General features: G+C 40.6%; 1 protein-coding gene across 1 annotated transcript in view; it reads right to left on the bottom strand.

Annotated features, from left to right (window-relative positions):
• The window catches only part of NPC1 (NPC intracellular cholesterol transporter 1), a 27,353-nt gene extending 12,825 nt beyond the window's left edge, over positions 1–14,528 (bottom strand). The window contains exons 1-9 of the mRNA XM_062632828.1: positions 14,344–14,528; positions 7,738–7,860; positions 6,395–6,501; positions 5,645–5,820; positions 4,606–4,773; positions 3,718–3,967; positions 1,745–1,821; positions 713–1,083; positions 141–367 (exon numbers count right to left, since the gene is read on the bottom strand). Coding sequence (XP_062488812.1) covers positions 141–367; positions 713–1,083; positions 1,745–1,821; positions 3,718–3,967; positions 4,606–4,773; positions 5,645–5,820; positions 6,395–6,501; positions 7,738–7,860; positions 14,344–14,427 — 1,583 coding nt within the window. The 5' untranslated portion in view covers positions 14,428–14,528. The remainder of the gene's footprint in view (positions 1–140; positions 368–712; positions 1,084–1,744; positions 1,822–3,717; positions 3,968–4,605; positions 4,774–5,644; positions 5,821–6,394; positions 6,502–7,737; positions 7,861–14,343) is intronic.

The raw sequence follows: 14,528 nt of genomic DNA, 5'->3' as shown, positions 1-14,528 counted from the left end.
CAGTTCCACATAGTATTGAGTTTATAAAGGGGTAAGAAAAGGTTCAAGAGGGCAGTGAAAACTAGCTAGTTTTGTTTGCCAGCAAGACTAAGACCTAGCTGGCCTACAGTTTGAAAAAGCCATGTAACTGTACTGCTTACCGAACACAGTATAAGAAGTGAGTGTGGTAGTCAGCATACACAAAGAACTCATCCCCAACAGTGTGATCTAGAACAGAGTGACTGTTCTGAAAGTAGTTGAGTACACTTAGGATAGTGCAGTTGTTGTTGTAGGGAGCAAGAGGAGCCAGGCAAATGTCTTTCAGCATTACAGTCTCATTGTCAAAAGAAGCAGTTATGTTGACAATAGCATCCTGCAAATCCAGTACCTTGAAAAAAACCAAACCATAGTTTAACAGCAGCACAAAAAAGCATTTCCCTTGCAAGACAGGACTGAAGTGCATGCTGCATTCCTGTAAGTTTCCAGAGATAGCAGCACATTACTTAACCTCTTATTCCCGTGATCACACTAAGAATACTTAGTTGGACTTAGCTTGCAAGCCTACTTCTAACAAAAGTTTTTCAGCAAAAAGTTTATAGCAAGACTAGGACTTTCAATATGAATATCTACCAATTGTTTTGATGGATACATAGCACTACAGATGGAAGTCAACTCCATATGATTATACCCATTAGGTATATTTAGGTCTTTCCTCTTGGAAAGTTCTAGTTACCTGATGAAGAATCTCTTTGGTAAGAGGAGGCCCAAAAGATACATCTGCTCCCGATGGGTAAGGTGAATACGTGTGTGGATGGCTGTTTGGTGCTTGAATAATAATTTGTTCAGTACGAAAGAAAGGCCCAAAGTGTGTGTCAAAGTACTCCTTCTCCCTGCGAGCTTGGCTGCTTGGGGCTGACCAGAGATCCACAGGGTTTGTAGTTGCTTTAATATATACAAAGCCCGAGCAGCACATTGCAATGAAGACCACAGAGAACAGGATAACAGGACGTGGATTTCTGACACAAAATGCCCCCCATGATGTGAATGTCATCCTTAGGCCATTCTCAAACCTTTCACCAAGCCTTTCACCACAAGTAATTTTCCCTGTAAGAGCAAGAATTAAAGAGTAAATGTTTGAGAAGTCAGTTAAGCAGCATTTTCTTAAAGTCCATTAGGATAGATGAAATTTTGTTCTAGCGCTGTTTGTAGTAGACACCAGAAGCCACATCTACATTGATGGCCAGACCCAGGGACCAATCCTTGACTGAGGTCAAGGGGGGCAGAAATCAGGTTGTACCTAACACTGCCCCTTCTAATGTAAGATTGTCTTTGGCAGAAGAAGGCACAGCAAGTAATGGTAGGAAGCAGTTAAAAGATACATAAGCATTAAAATGAGCTACCTCAGCTGCTACACAAACTACAGTTCTCTCATGATATGCTTTGAATGGATGCACAGATGGATCAGAACATGATCAAACTGTATTAGCATCATGTTGCTCACACCCCAACCCCAGCTACAAAACACTCCAGAACTTCCTATTAGCATAGCTAAATTCATAAACTGTGCACCCCGGGCTTTCAGCATCCAGCAAAACAGGGTTAAGTTCCACCCTAAAAAGAAAATACTGTCCAGAAAACCCAAAATAAAGCCCTGTAAGAATGGATTATATGGCCTAACAAAGCTAAAATTCCAGAATCCATCCACAGGAAGGGGATGCATTTACAGTGAGTTTTAATATATCTATTATTTTTATCCAGGACATACCACTGTCATGATGAGAGTTCACAGGAAAGGCTATGTTGCTGTCAATTGGTGTGTACTCCGAGACAAAGTGCCGTCTCCTGCAAGACAAAAGCCTATGTTACCCTACTCCCCCAAAAAGGTATCTTTTGGGGTTTGTACAGTAAAAATAGTCTAGTGCTAGTAATAAATTTGATATTTGACTCCTCCAGAATTTACAGGCAACTCATGTTCCCTCTACACCCATCCATTCAAGAACATCAACCTCCAGCTTCATGTTCCTTTAGAACAACCTAGAGTCACATCAGCCATCTTAAACTTTTCCAGCTTGGATCAAGCACACATTCCTTACGCATATTTAGAAGGCCAGCAGCATTAACAACACAGAATATCTTTAAATTTTTTATAATTTAGAGTGAGAACATTTGCAAGAGCTCTCTGTTAGAAATATATTACTTTATTAGTCAAACTGCTTAACTTACACCTACTTAGCTTGAAGAAATGGGGAAGGAAAAAGGAAAGGAAACCACTTTCTTCCTGTCCTGAAGATAGGCAAGTTGTAGCACTGGACACTTACAATAGACCTCTATTGCTTATACTCATTCCCAACACCCAGACCAGAAGCCAAGTTCAATAGCCTCCTCATAGTAAGCTAATAAAACCTCCAGTTATGGCAGAATGTTTTGGTCTATAAACCAGACATATCACCCTTATTTCATGTAGTTTACTCTGCATGTTGCCTACTAAAGTAAGGCTGCTGAGCACGTCATAAGCTTGTTCTACCCACTATCCTTTTCCACACAGATTTAATTTGTATTATACAGCAATTTCAGGTTCCTGGTCATAGCTGACCAATATTAAAGCTAAACTGAAAATTACCACCATACTCCAAGGTATTAGATAGTAGAAGCCTCTGGAAAATTCTGTTAGGAATTATTAATAAAAGTTTCCACTGGTCTGGATTGCTAGCACACCCACAAAGCATTTATAGCTACAACTACTTGTGCCCTTTGCTAGCAAGTATCACATAGCACAGAAGCTGGCTTGCTGCCCCTTACTTTACAAAATGCTATAATTACTGGAAGGTCAGCTTTTGTCTAGTTGTTTCAGGAGACTAAGAAGTATTCAAGACTTGATCTGCAGCAGGGCATCCATTGTTTTGTTACAAGTATTAGTCTGCAAAAAAACAATGTTACAACTTCATTTGGCTGCCAATGATCCTGAACTGAGTTACAATAATGTCATTCATTACCTTTAAATCAAACTTCTAGTGATTCTTTCCCCCTTAACCACATCTCATGACCAGGTTAAACACTTTCTTGCACATGTAACAACAACCAAAAGTAATGGAGGTTTTAAAGAAACACTGCATGTGGCAAACAGGTTTTTCCATCACTGGAATTTTTCAGCTCATTTCAATTACAGGAATGTTCCAACTTAAAGGAACAAGTGAGTGGAGGAAGAGAACAGGACAGCATTTTTAGTCATATCGGTTCTCCAAGATATTATTCATGTACTGACATTGTCTTAAGCATTGTAAAACCCCACAGCTTCTGAAGTTTGACATTGAGTACAAAGACAGCTCACTGCTCCTGGAAGGCAGTGCTTTGGTATCTTAATACGTATTATCCAAGAACAAAGTTCAACTGAAACTTTACTGTTTACTACAGAGGCTTAATGTCAGTTAAATGAAGCAGATATATGCATTTTCCTAGACTTCTGCACACTCTTGCATATAAAAGTTGCAGATCTGTGTATTTGATCCCATTGCTAGGGATTCTATGAGAGTTGTGCATCAACTAAACCAACTTCCAAACTCACTTTCTACCATGTGAATTTTAGGTGTTAGAACACTACCTGTAAGCATAAGTATCTGGCACAGAACAGGACTTTTGGTTGGGTAAAGAAATAGAGGCATAAGTATTCTGTCCTGGGCAAAGGAAGCTTTCAGGGAAAAGGCAAGTGACTGTCAGAGCCGAACATTCTGAATGCCTTACCTGTAACACCAGACTCCAAAAACTAGTGCAAAAAATATGAGTAGAAATCCCATGTAGGAGATCCACATGATAACATATACAGCATCCAAACCAAATAAAAGCCAAGGAGCAGGCAATGGAGGGGGTTGAGGTTTTGGACCACAAACAATGGAACAGTCCTGACAGCTGCATGGTGCTGTCAAATCATCCACAGACTCATTACAGCCTTTGGTTGCATTGTTCATAGGATTCATTCCATGGACAGGAACATCTGCCAAATCACAGGTTGCAGAGACAATTCACCACCATGCAAAAATTCAGACCTTCATAACAAAAGCTTCTCAGTTAAATTAGTTAAACCTTTATACAAAAGGCCCTACCCTCTATGCAGGGTAGCTTTTCTTGGTCTTACAGCTGAATAAGCCACTGTTTCCACAGCAGGTACCAATTATTTACAGTTGTCTGCTAACTAAATGTCTAGTCATGCTTCAGAACATTTAATTCTGTAAAACTAGTAAGGACATACTGCTATCATCCCAGCAATGTCTCCCCCTTCATCTGTTCAGACTGAAAAATGGATAACAATTTCTTTGCAAAGAAATCCTGAAGGATTAGGGTACCACCCTAATTTCCCCAAAGAATGCAAGCTATCCAGTTGTCTATGCTTAGTCCATTGCTTAATGGGTTTGAGATCTATACAGCAAGAAGCTGCATACAAAGCAAGTGCAAAGTGTGACTTCCAAGCAGGTATCAGAAAAGATAATCAGTTTCTTACACTGCTTTGAAAGCCTTCAGCTGCAGATACACATTGCTGGGCAGCTGTTTAAGAAATCAATAGACTAGCTATAGTATACTGATTTTTCAGCCTTTGACAGAAGCTTCAAAGGCAAGGACCAATCAGTTTCTCACCTGAAAAGATAGGAATAATGCTGAAAGGAGTTTGTCCATTGTCTTTACTAAACATGTACTCAATCCAGTTGGTTGCATTGCAGTCCTTGACATCCTTCCCACATAGCAGCCCCAGTGCTTTAACATTACTTGATGGAGCCTCCACATCTTTGCAGGCATTATACATTGCTAGGAAGAATGCATGAAGACAGAAGATTTATTAGACCAATGTTATTGTTTGAGTGAGTACTTCCCATAAGTACAGACTTGATTCCAAGAAGAAACATTAAGACTGTTATATAATGCTTTCAGTTTTATTTACAGTATTCAAGGTTGTGGTGCTTTGTTACAGCTATCTTCCTCCAAATAGGCCATCTGAATCTGCTTTATGCTAGAACCTACTTTACTGCTTGAGATGCAACAGGGCTTAATATTAAGTTCCTTTCAGGGAAAGTTATGATAAACATTTAAGGTAGTTTTGACCTCTAGGCCACATATGACTTTCAAGCATCTCAACTTGATTAAAGGTCACTGCACAAAGGGTACAAAGACTGAATTAATGCTTCAAGCTTGCTATAAATTTGGGTTGTATTTTGAATTTGTTGTTAGAAAAAAATTTTAAGACTTAAAGGACTAGAACAGTCCATTTCAAGAGGAATGAGCACCTCTTACAGAAACATTCCAGTGCACTGTGTACCAACCTGACCATTATACCTGCCAGATAGTTTCACTATCAGGCAGGCTTTGGACATTCAATATTTGTCAACAACTTTGTTTTTCTGAAGTTAAAGTCAGTTATCAACTTTTAACCATTTGTATAGATGTCCAGTCTCAGCCGAGTCTTATAAACAGTGGTATTAACAGTGTCACTGCAATGTCTCCTACCCAGGCAGAAGTTAGCATCCCAGGTGTTTTAAGAGGGACTACCAGTACCAATTTGACACCTCAAACTTCAAAAGATAGTCAAAGAGATGGTTTGCCCCTCCCAGTTCTTCTCAAAAAAGCACTGGTCTTTTTACCTTAACAAAAGCCAAGACAAATTAACATGCTGTTTACTCACCATTTGCGAAGCTGTCTCCAATAAAGTACTGCAGCTCTGTAACACTACTTTTGTTCTCTTTTAAAACTGGATCATAATAGGGTATGGTGCTTGTAACATTCAAAAAGTCAGACTGATTTGGACTGCAAGTCAGTTCACAGAAGAGGTTTATCAAGTTGTAAAAACAGGATGGACATCTGGGTAGGAAAGTCAATGAACAGCGATCAGATTAAAAGGTAAAGATGCAACACATCCAATTTAACCTACAGAGCAAGCATAAACATTCTGCTACCAATGACAGAATAAAATGTTTAAATTCTGCAAGTTCTTAATCAGCAATACAACATTAGCTGGTGCTTACAATTGCGCAATACTTATCAGTACCATCAACACCATTCACTAACAGTTTCCCACCTCAAATAGTAGATACAAGCAGAATTTGAAGGAAAAACTTAACTGCTGCTAGCAGGATGGCTTCTGTTAGAAGAAGACTGAAAAGTACTTTGTCACCCTCTTCTGAAGGTTTCATTATAAATACAGTAGCTTGAGGCAAACTAAAGTAATGTTTATTCTACCAACTAACTCTATCCAGACTGCAAGTAGTTTAATGAAATTAAAACCTCCTGATACAGATTAAGAAGTCACTCCAAGAGCTTGCTCCAATAAGCCTCAGAATGAAGTTACCACCTTTTCTACACTCTACTTAAGAAAGCACATTAAGTATTTGTTCATATTAAAAAGCTCTAGTTGCTTTGCCATTTGTTAGCATACCTGGAGAGAAACTGCAGAGGCAGCTGCAAGTTGTTTTTCAAAGTCTGAAGTTGATGAACATCACAGCAAGTGCTTACATTGCCGAAGAATAAACCTGGACAGAGTTCCTTAAATAAAAACAGTATTGAGATCAGAGGAAAGAAGCAAAAGCATGCTGAAGACTTCAGAACTCATGAGAATTATGGGTTCTACTTCAGCATATTTTAGAAGACAGTAGCTGCTGCTGTGGGAAATGTATAGGGGAAAAAAAAAATAAAAATCAGTCTAGCCAGTAAGAAATTTTAGAAAATAGGGAGAAGAATCACTTCTTTTATTCAGTTTCATTCATCACTTCCTTTTAGAAAGCTCCTTCAGATGATATTTAGTCACCAGGATCTATATATAGAATGATAATGGTATTTGAAAATCTATTAGTAATACAACAAAGTACGTTTATCCGAGTTCAAAGTATTCCTGCAGCTTATCATCTAGGATAACTTCTGGATAGTATCAGATTCTAGAATCTCAGAAGGCAAGCCACTAACCGTAAAAATCATTCATTAACTGGCAGAGTTTTCATGTTCAGTTTATAGAAGAGATACATGCATTTAATACAAGTATAACTTACAATAACATACAAGACCTGTACATTAGGTCTTCAGAAACAACACAAAACAGAAGTTAGCTATAAACAGTGGTTTGGCTGATGGCAGGAGTGACTTAAATATGCAGCTGAGCTATTTCACACTTTAAAGCTTTGAACTATCATCAGTCAGAAGGCAAGTCTGGCAATATCATCCTACACTGTTTCAAACACACAAGCTCTATTTTGACTGTGATTTTGTTCACTTTGACAGGTAAAGCCCAGATAAGGAAATATGGTCTCACACTAGTACAGCTAAGTTCAGCTAAAGTGAACTTTGTCCAAGTTTGCTTCATTTGAATGGGTGTCAGCTACTGCATTCTTATTTAAAGAAAAGTTCAGGAACAATCATCTGATGGAAAACATAGTTTAGTCTTGTCCTTTAGAGACTGGAAGGGTGTAACTGCAGAGTAGTGTAGTTTGGAAGAGTCCTAAAAACACAGTGCTTATGCCACTAAGGAAAATACACAGGCAAGCAAAGCAGTCCCATATTTACTGTTATATTTGTGAAAGCCTGTAATTACATGTTTTTGAGACTTCTATCTCTGAACAGGAACTCTTTGGGCTATGAGCTATTCCTGAGAAATTACAAATAATCTGCTCATTTTCTTACCAGGTTAGGTTAAAAAGCACCACAGTGCAGGTCCAACAGAATGCAATACAGAATTCCAAAGTGTAGGAGAATCATTTTTTTAGCAGCGGATCTCCACAAGAATCTCACCTGCATTAAGTCATAGCCATCTTCTGGTAGTGCTATTGGTGGTCCATCATAAGCACAGTTGTATCTCTTGTCCCCAGAAGCAACTCCACATTCTCCGTACCAGACACAAGACTGTGGAAGTACCTAATCAATACAACATAACTGATTAACTGCAAGGAATAGTGCCAAATTCCTCATTTATTGTAGAGTTTATGTGCCAACTCATTTATAATCCAGATTAACTTTCTACTAATTTAAACATCAGCTTGTACCAAATAAAACACCCATTAACAATAGCATGTGTTTTTGACATGTGCACACCACCTCCACCTCAGCTCCTCACCTGTCCTCACCCAGTCTAGTAACAGGAAGTGCTGTAGACTTCCAGCCTATAGTTAGGACCAAGTACAAGAACTCAGAAAAACCTACAACACTTCAAAAGCATCTCCAAATATAAGGTCATGTAGAAAACAATTTGTTCATGCAAGTGGATTAAACTACCACTTTAAAGCACATGAGTCAGTGTACGTGGAGAGAAGCATACTGCTTACATGCAGTATTTCAGTTCCTCCTGACACCTTTTAATCCTTCTTGCAAACTCAAGTCACTTACAGTGACTGAGGAAGTAGAAGCATAAAGAAGACTCCAAAACAGAACTTAATGGCTCTGCACTCACCATGGAATGCTATATATTGTCACAATCTCAAAGTATGCTCCTCATCACCACTTTCAAGCCTAAGCATGCAACATCTAAGTGATAAGTAGAAAACTTCACGTTTCCTTTTAGAGATGTTTCCAGTTAAAGGACTAGCAAAACTGATAAACTGGTCCCTTTTTATGCGCATAAGGGAAATGGAAAAAGGATAATGTCACCCTGGAAACCTTGTATGTTTTGTTCAGTGGTACTGACACAGAGACATCAGAAATGCTAAACCAAAATGTTCTGAAAAATATTTAATGCAATAACAAGTTATTTACAGAAAATTCTTGAAGACAGCTCTAAGATTGCCTTATGCACCTGGGCTGCAAACAAAAAAGTCTGCACAAACACTGCACTTCTGCCAGCTCTGATCAGAAGTTTGAATGGCACAGTCTGAGACATAACTGACCTACTTTTATCTCCTGAACAACCTTGAACTAGCATTTGCAGAAACAGCATATGCTTACACTGCAAGGACAGACTGCTGTGCTCTGTGCTTGACCATGAATAATATTGTTTACTGACTAGAGAGGCCCCTGAAAGGCTGTATTCATAATACCCAAGAGCTACCCAGAATTACAATGCCTCTAAAACACCCATTTTTGTGCCAACACCATTGACAATTCCTCAAAAAAGTATGTAATTATTAGGTTTTAAATCAATAGCTATCACCAATTTACCTAACCCTGTTAGAATTGTTTTTTTTTACCTTCACCTAGGCAACATGGCCCAATTCAAATTACTCACTAGAAGCCAGGTCCAAGAATCAGTTCAAGTGCCACCCATCCAGATTGCCATTTCGTTTGTCTACTGCAGCATTTCTTTTAGCTAAACCTGTCACCAGCTGCTAAGTATCACCATATTCTTATACACAAGTCGGAAGCCGCCCATTGAGATTGCATTTGTAAACACTAAATATTAACAACAGCATGAGCCAAAAATTTCCATAAATTGGAGTTTATTTACAGAAACTATATTGTAAATGTGTTCATACATCAAATTAAGATGTCAGTGTTTCTTTGATGCAAAATTAGAAGTCACTGTCTTCACCTCTGCTTCCTCACACTTGTATACTCCAGTTTTAATAGCAAACAATCTGCTAATGAGGAAAGATGGTTTAGTGTCTGTATGTACCAGTGTCCAAAGTGACAATCTCTTCAAGAAGCAGTACAGATTCAATGCTATTTTTGTAAAAGGGTGAATAATTTTTAACTGCTTACTACTGCTTGTGAAAACAGAATTAAGTATTTCTTCAGTATCAGTCTGGCTTCCATGTTTAGCCTAGAATGGTTTGTAATCATACTTTTATGAATCTTTCTATGTTTCATTAGGTCTCATCATGTAACACTTTCTAATTTTAAAACCTACAAAATTATCAACTTACTCTTTTCAGAAAGACTAGCTTCTTCCAGAGTGGAAGGTGTGGGAAAAGCGGTAATGCAGTTACCAGCTACAAGAAAAAACTTATCAGGGCACTTCCTACACAGGAAAACTTGTGTTGTAAAGTAAACTTCAGTTACCACATCAGGCTGACTGGTAACTCTATGGTTTTAAAAATGTTATCTGCATTTCAAGGTAACACTTCCTTGATTATAAATATACAAATACAAAATAAAATACAAGCTGTGTTATGTCTAAATTTACCCACCAGGCATTTTGCTATCATTTTCAAGACAAAGGAGTTTACTCGCACATGACGGCTTGGTCATACACCAAAAAGCATTCAGCTAAACACAAAAAAATAAAGCAAGATGAAGTGTTAGTTTACACTTGTAATTCGAATAAAGAATTCGGAACCACATTCATGAAGTTCCATACTGATAACACCTACAATGAGAAAAAAGAAGTCTACCACTCAATTTCAGCTTGTTTTGAAAAGCTGACCAGATCAGTTACTTTTAACTACTAGAGCACTTAGACATAGACCTTTCATACTCTATGGCTGTATTAACACCAAGAATGCAATTTCAGAAACAATCCGAGATTAGATATTTATGCCATGACCTAGCAAGATCTCACTAATCAAAATGCGAATTTATTCCCTGAACAGCTAAGCTTTGGTGATCCTTGGTTTACAGGGGTTGAACTAAAGCCTAAAACCCACTAAATCAAAATCAGCAGCAAGTCACCAGTACAGCTCTCAGACATTAACAACTCAAGAGCATGCTCATCACAGAGTCAGTCACAAAATATGGGAGAGGGCTGGTCTCCTAGGGTTCAGACAGTATTCAGGGATACTGCAAGTCACTAAGTAACTACTCTGTTACCACCGATAAGATACAGCTGGAAGCTCTTCCCCCAAGAAACTCTCCAGTAAAAGCTAGATTAAGTTATGGAATACAAGTACTTTGCTCTTTCTACTCTTTCAGACCACTCCTACACCACTTGGAAGAGATGGAGATGAGCAAGTGTGGTTGTCAACAAACCACAGTTTAACAAAGCTACTGCTTGCATGAGACTTTCAGGTCATTTAAGATTTGGGTGAACAATCATCTTAAACAGGTGAAAGCCCTCCTAGCCCCCAGAGTAACAGAGAAATGCAGTGTTGAAGCCAACTGCCTTCTAAATAAGACAAAATGGTCCACAGGACTAACACCAACAGATTTTTTTGTTTGGTTGGGGGTTCTTATGATGTTGTTTCTTAATCACACTAATGAGAGCTCCGTATTTTAAAATGGGAGTAAGTACTTTATAAAGCAATAACACAACCTCCGATTAAGGCTGTTCTCTGCTGCCCCCAGATCATTTTAGAAACCATCTGGCAGTACACTAACACTATACTTCACTACATCCTCAGAGTTCAGAAAAGTGTATCCCTACTTCCGGTCAACTTAACTTGTTTGAAGACAAGTTTCACCTCAGGTCAGAGTTCCAGGAGCCCTAATAAAGAACTTGCACACAAGCAAGTATGGGCATTTCATGACTAACATTCTACAAAGGTTCTGCTACAGCTTTTTGGTTTGCAGGCATTATCATCTGCAATAACACTGGTGTTCCAACAGACCATAAAAACACTTACTTCAGTCTAAGTTTCTTCAACTGCATGTTGAAAAAAAAAAAAATCTTAAATGCTTCCAGCAACATTAGCCATCACCAACAATGAATATGTAGCTGTTGAGCAAAGAACAATGATAGGTTTTATACAGAAACAGCAACTATTTGTAGCCTTGCAAATACCAGATCACAAGTAAACATTGTTTGGCTCTCCAGATTACTAATGTATGGAAAACGCAACAGTTTCAGATAAGAGTTGTTTCCCCTTCCTTCATCTGTAATTACAGATCTACGATCTTGCAGGGTAAAAAGAAAGATTCCAAGAAAAGGCATACTCACTCCCTGTGTCATCCCCTCCCCTTCCATAATATCTAGTCCACATCACAATTAATACCTGATACTGCCCACTAGTTTGTGAAATTGAGTTCTAGGGAAACACAATATCATAGTACCTTTAACAAATGGCAAGGCTGGTTTATGGAAGCAGGTGACCAGGTCAGGCTTGCATATCTGCCCCAGGATTTGCACATTACCTCACAGCCCTCCCTATGAGAGGGAGGAGAGGTCTATGGACTAAGGGAAACTACATATTTAATTCTTAGTTGTATTTTGTCTCTTTCAGTAACTTGTTCAGAGGCAGCCAATTCAGGGACAAGCTTTGTCTGCCAAGCTCCTCTTGTCCTTTTGCTCATAGTAAGGAACTGTTCCCTTTCAAACAGAAAAAAATCATTAGCTACTTCTGGTAGGCAAAGCAAGGCACAGTTCTGGAATTATCCAAGCACACTTCAGACGTCACAAGAAAGTCAAAGTCAAGCAGGAAAAGAAAGTTCTAATACTGGGAGTAGTTCAGTAGCTGTGGGAGCAAGCTCATGCTGGCCAACAATGATTTGTTAAGAAAATACACAATACATGCATGATCAGAAAGTACAGGGCCCCTAACTAGCAGCTGCCTGCAACTAAGGCCACCTGTACCAAAATACCTCCCATACCCTACAGGGGAATAGTAATAACACTACACAACCCAGGTTGTTTTGTCTACTGCCCAGCAAAGTACTACGCAGTTCTACCAGTCACTCCCTTCAGTCACTTCTCTTTTAGGAGGACTTCTTCACTTTTCATCCAGAAAGACTGTGAATAAGTCACTCCTGATTTTCCAGGAACTAACTTAAGAGGTTACTGTCTCAATCCTGAAGCTACATCCCCATCCCTGCCAAGCAGGCTGCTCCACACAGACATTTCAGAGGTCAGGTAACACCACACTGCAAGCCACCTGGCAGGCTTGAGACAGAGCAGCACCTGTCGTTAACATCTTCCCACAGGATTTCAGAAACACAGAATATATCCTACAGCTTGGGATTGCAGTGGCTGATATGAAACCTGTGTCCCACCTTGCCCCACCTACCAAACGGACAACTTCTGTTTTAGTATAATTATACAAGGATCAACTGAAACAGGTTACTTAAAGCACACAAGATGCCATCCAACACATTAGGGTGTTCAGAAAAGAGCAAGCATAGCTTCAAGACTTGAGTGTTGGGCTATAAATAAGTTCATAGTAAAAAGATTCAAATTCATTAGGAAACCGAAACCTGCATGGTTAAAATAATTTTGCAATGCTTACTTCTTATGGACCACAAAGCCACATCCTCTACAAGGATCCCTTAAATCTTAGGGAACTTGTTTCAAGCAGTGTTTTTCTGTCACCTAAATGACAGCATAATGCAACCTACCAAGTTAAAATACACCTCACTGCTACAAGTTGGCATCTCCCTCCCCAAAAACTTACATAAAGAAGTGTTGGTAAGGCATGAGGTCCATTACCTACCCACCTGGATATCATGACTCAGTACTAAACAATCAGCTTCTCCAGTGGTAACAGAAGAAGGAATTCCTAGTTTTCTGTTCAAGTGCTTCAGAGGTTCTTTGAAGACGATATGAGAACACGGGAACCTCAGGCCACACACACCATGACAAATTTGTGAGTTTGGAAACAGTTAAGCATAAAACTCGACATAGAAAGTATGATCCCAAGTTGGTTAGAGAGAAAAAAAAACACAAGCAAAACACTCCTTGTTTCCCCAGAGTAAGTCAGGGCACCTTACTCCTATCTTGGACTACAGCATAAACAAAACATAACAGAAGAGACAAGTGAAGGTGGTACAGTATTTTTTCCTAAAGCATCATAAAGCCCAACTTCTTCTAGTCCTTAGCTTTAAGGAAACATGCTGTCTTGATACTGACACATCGGTAAACAGCAAGATCTTACTACACACAGACTATTACTTCTAGGAAGCTGTTCCGTAGCATAAGAAACACTCTAGGAAAACCAAAGCAGACACCGAGGACATATGCAAGCCCCTACACGAGCATGTGACTGCGTGGCTACTCACATGCACGGGGCATTGCATAACCAGGACACACCACAAGACCGCGGCACCCCGGGCTCTGCTGCTGGATGCAATACCAGGGGACCGGGCGCAGGTTGAATTCGGCTAAGCCCAAGCACGCCCGCTGTCTCGCCGCCGGTGATCCCAGGCGGCCCTGCCGTGTTGTCACCGGGCTGTCCCGCTCTCCCTCGCCTCCATCCCGCCGGCAGCGAGCCGAAGTGAAGAAAAGGGGAGGGAGAGCCTCGCCGGGGATAAGGAGGGGACAGTCCGGTACCACACTGCAACTTCGCACTGCCCGAGTACAGCGGCCTAACCCCACACCATGCGGGACAGCCTGCCCCCCGCCCGGGAGACCCTCGGCTTCAGGCTGCGCTAGGAACCACGGCGGCCCCTCACGGCCCTGAGGCAATACCCGCGGTGCCGGCGGCGGGGGGGGGGCACCGCCCCTCCTCCTTCTCCTTCTTACGGTGCCAGGAGGCCCAGCCTTCGACCCCCCACCCCAGCAGGCACGGCCGCTCCACGGCGTCCCCCCCGGGGAGGACTCACCCGCGGAGGCGACAGAAGCAAGAGGAGGAAGAGAACGAGCAGGCCGAGGCCGCCCCGCCCGGGGCTGCCTTGCGGGCTCCCCATGGCTACGCGGCAGGGGTGCGGGGAGCCGGCAGGGGTCTCAGCCGCCGCAGCACCGAGAGACGGTGAGGTGGAGACAGGAGGCGAAGGAGGAGGAGGAAAAG

The sequence above is a fragment of the Pezoporus occidentalis genome, unplaced genomic scaffold, assembly GCF_034315485.1.
Source record: "Pezoporus occidentalis ecotype Australia unplaced genomic scaffold, CSIRO_AGI_Poc_V1 ctg4, whole genome shotgun sequence".
Lineage (NCBI taxonomy): Eukaryota > Metazoa > Chordata > Aves > Psittaciformes > Psittacidae > Pezoporus > Pezoporus occidentalis.
This window is presented reverse-complemented; position numbering and strand designations above follow the sequence as displayed.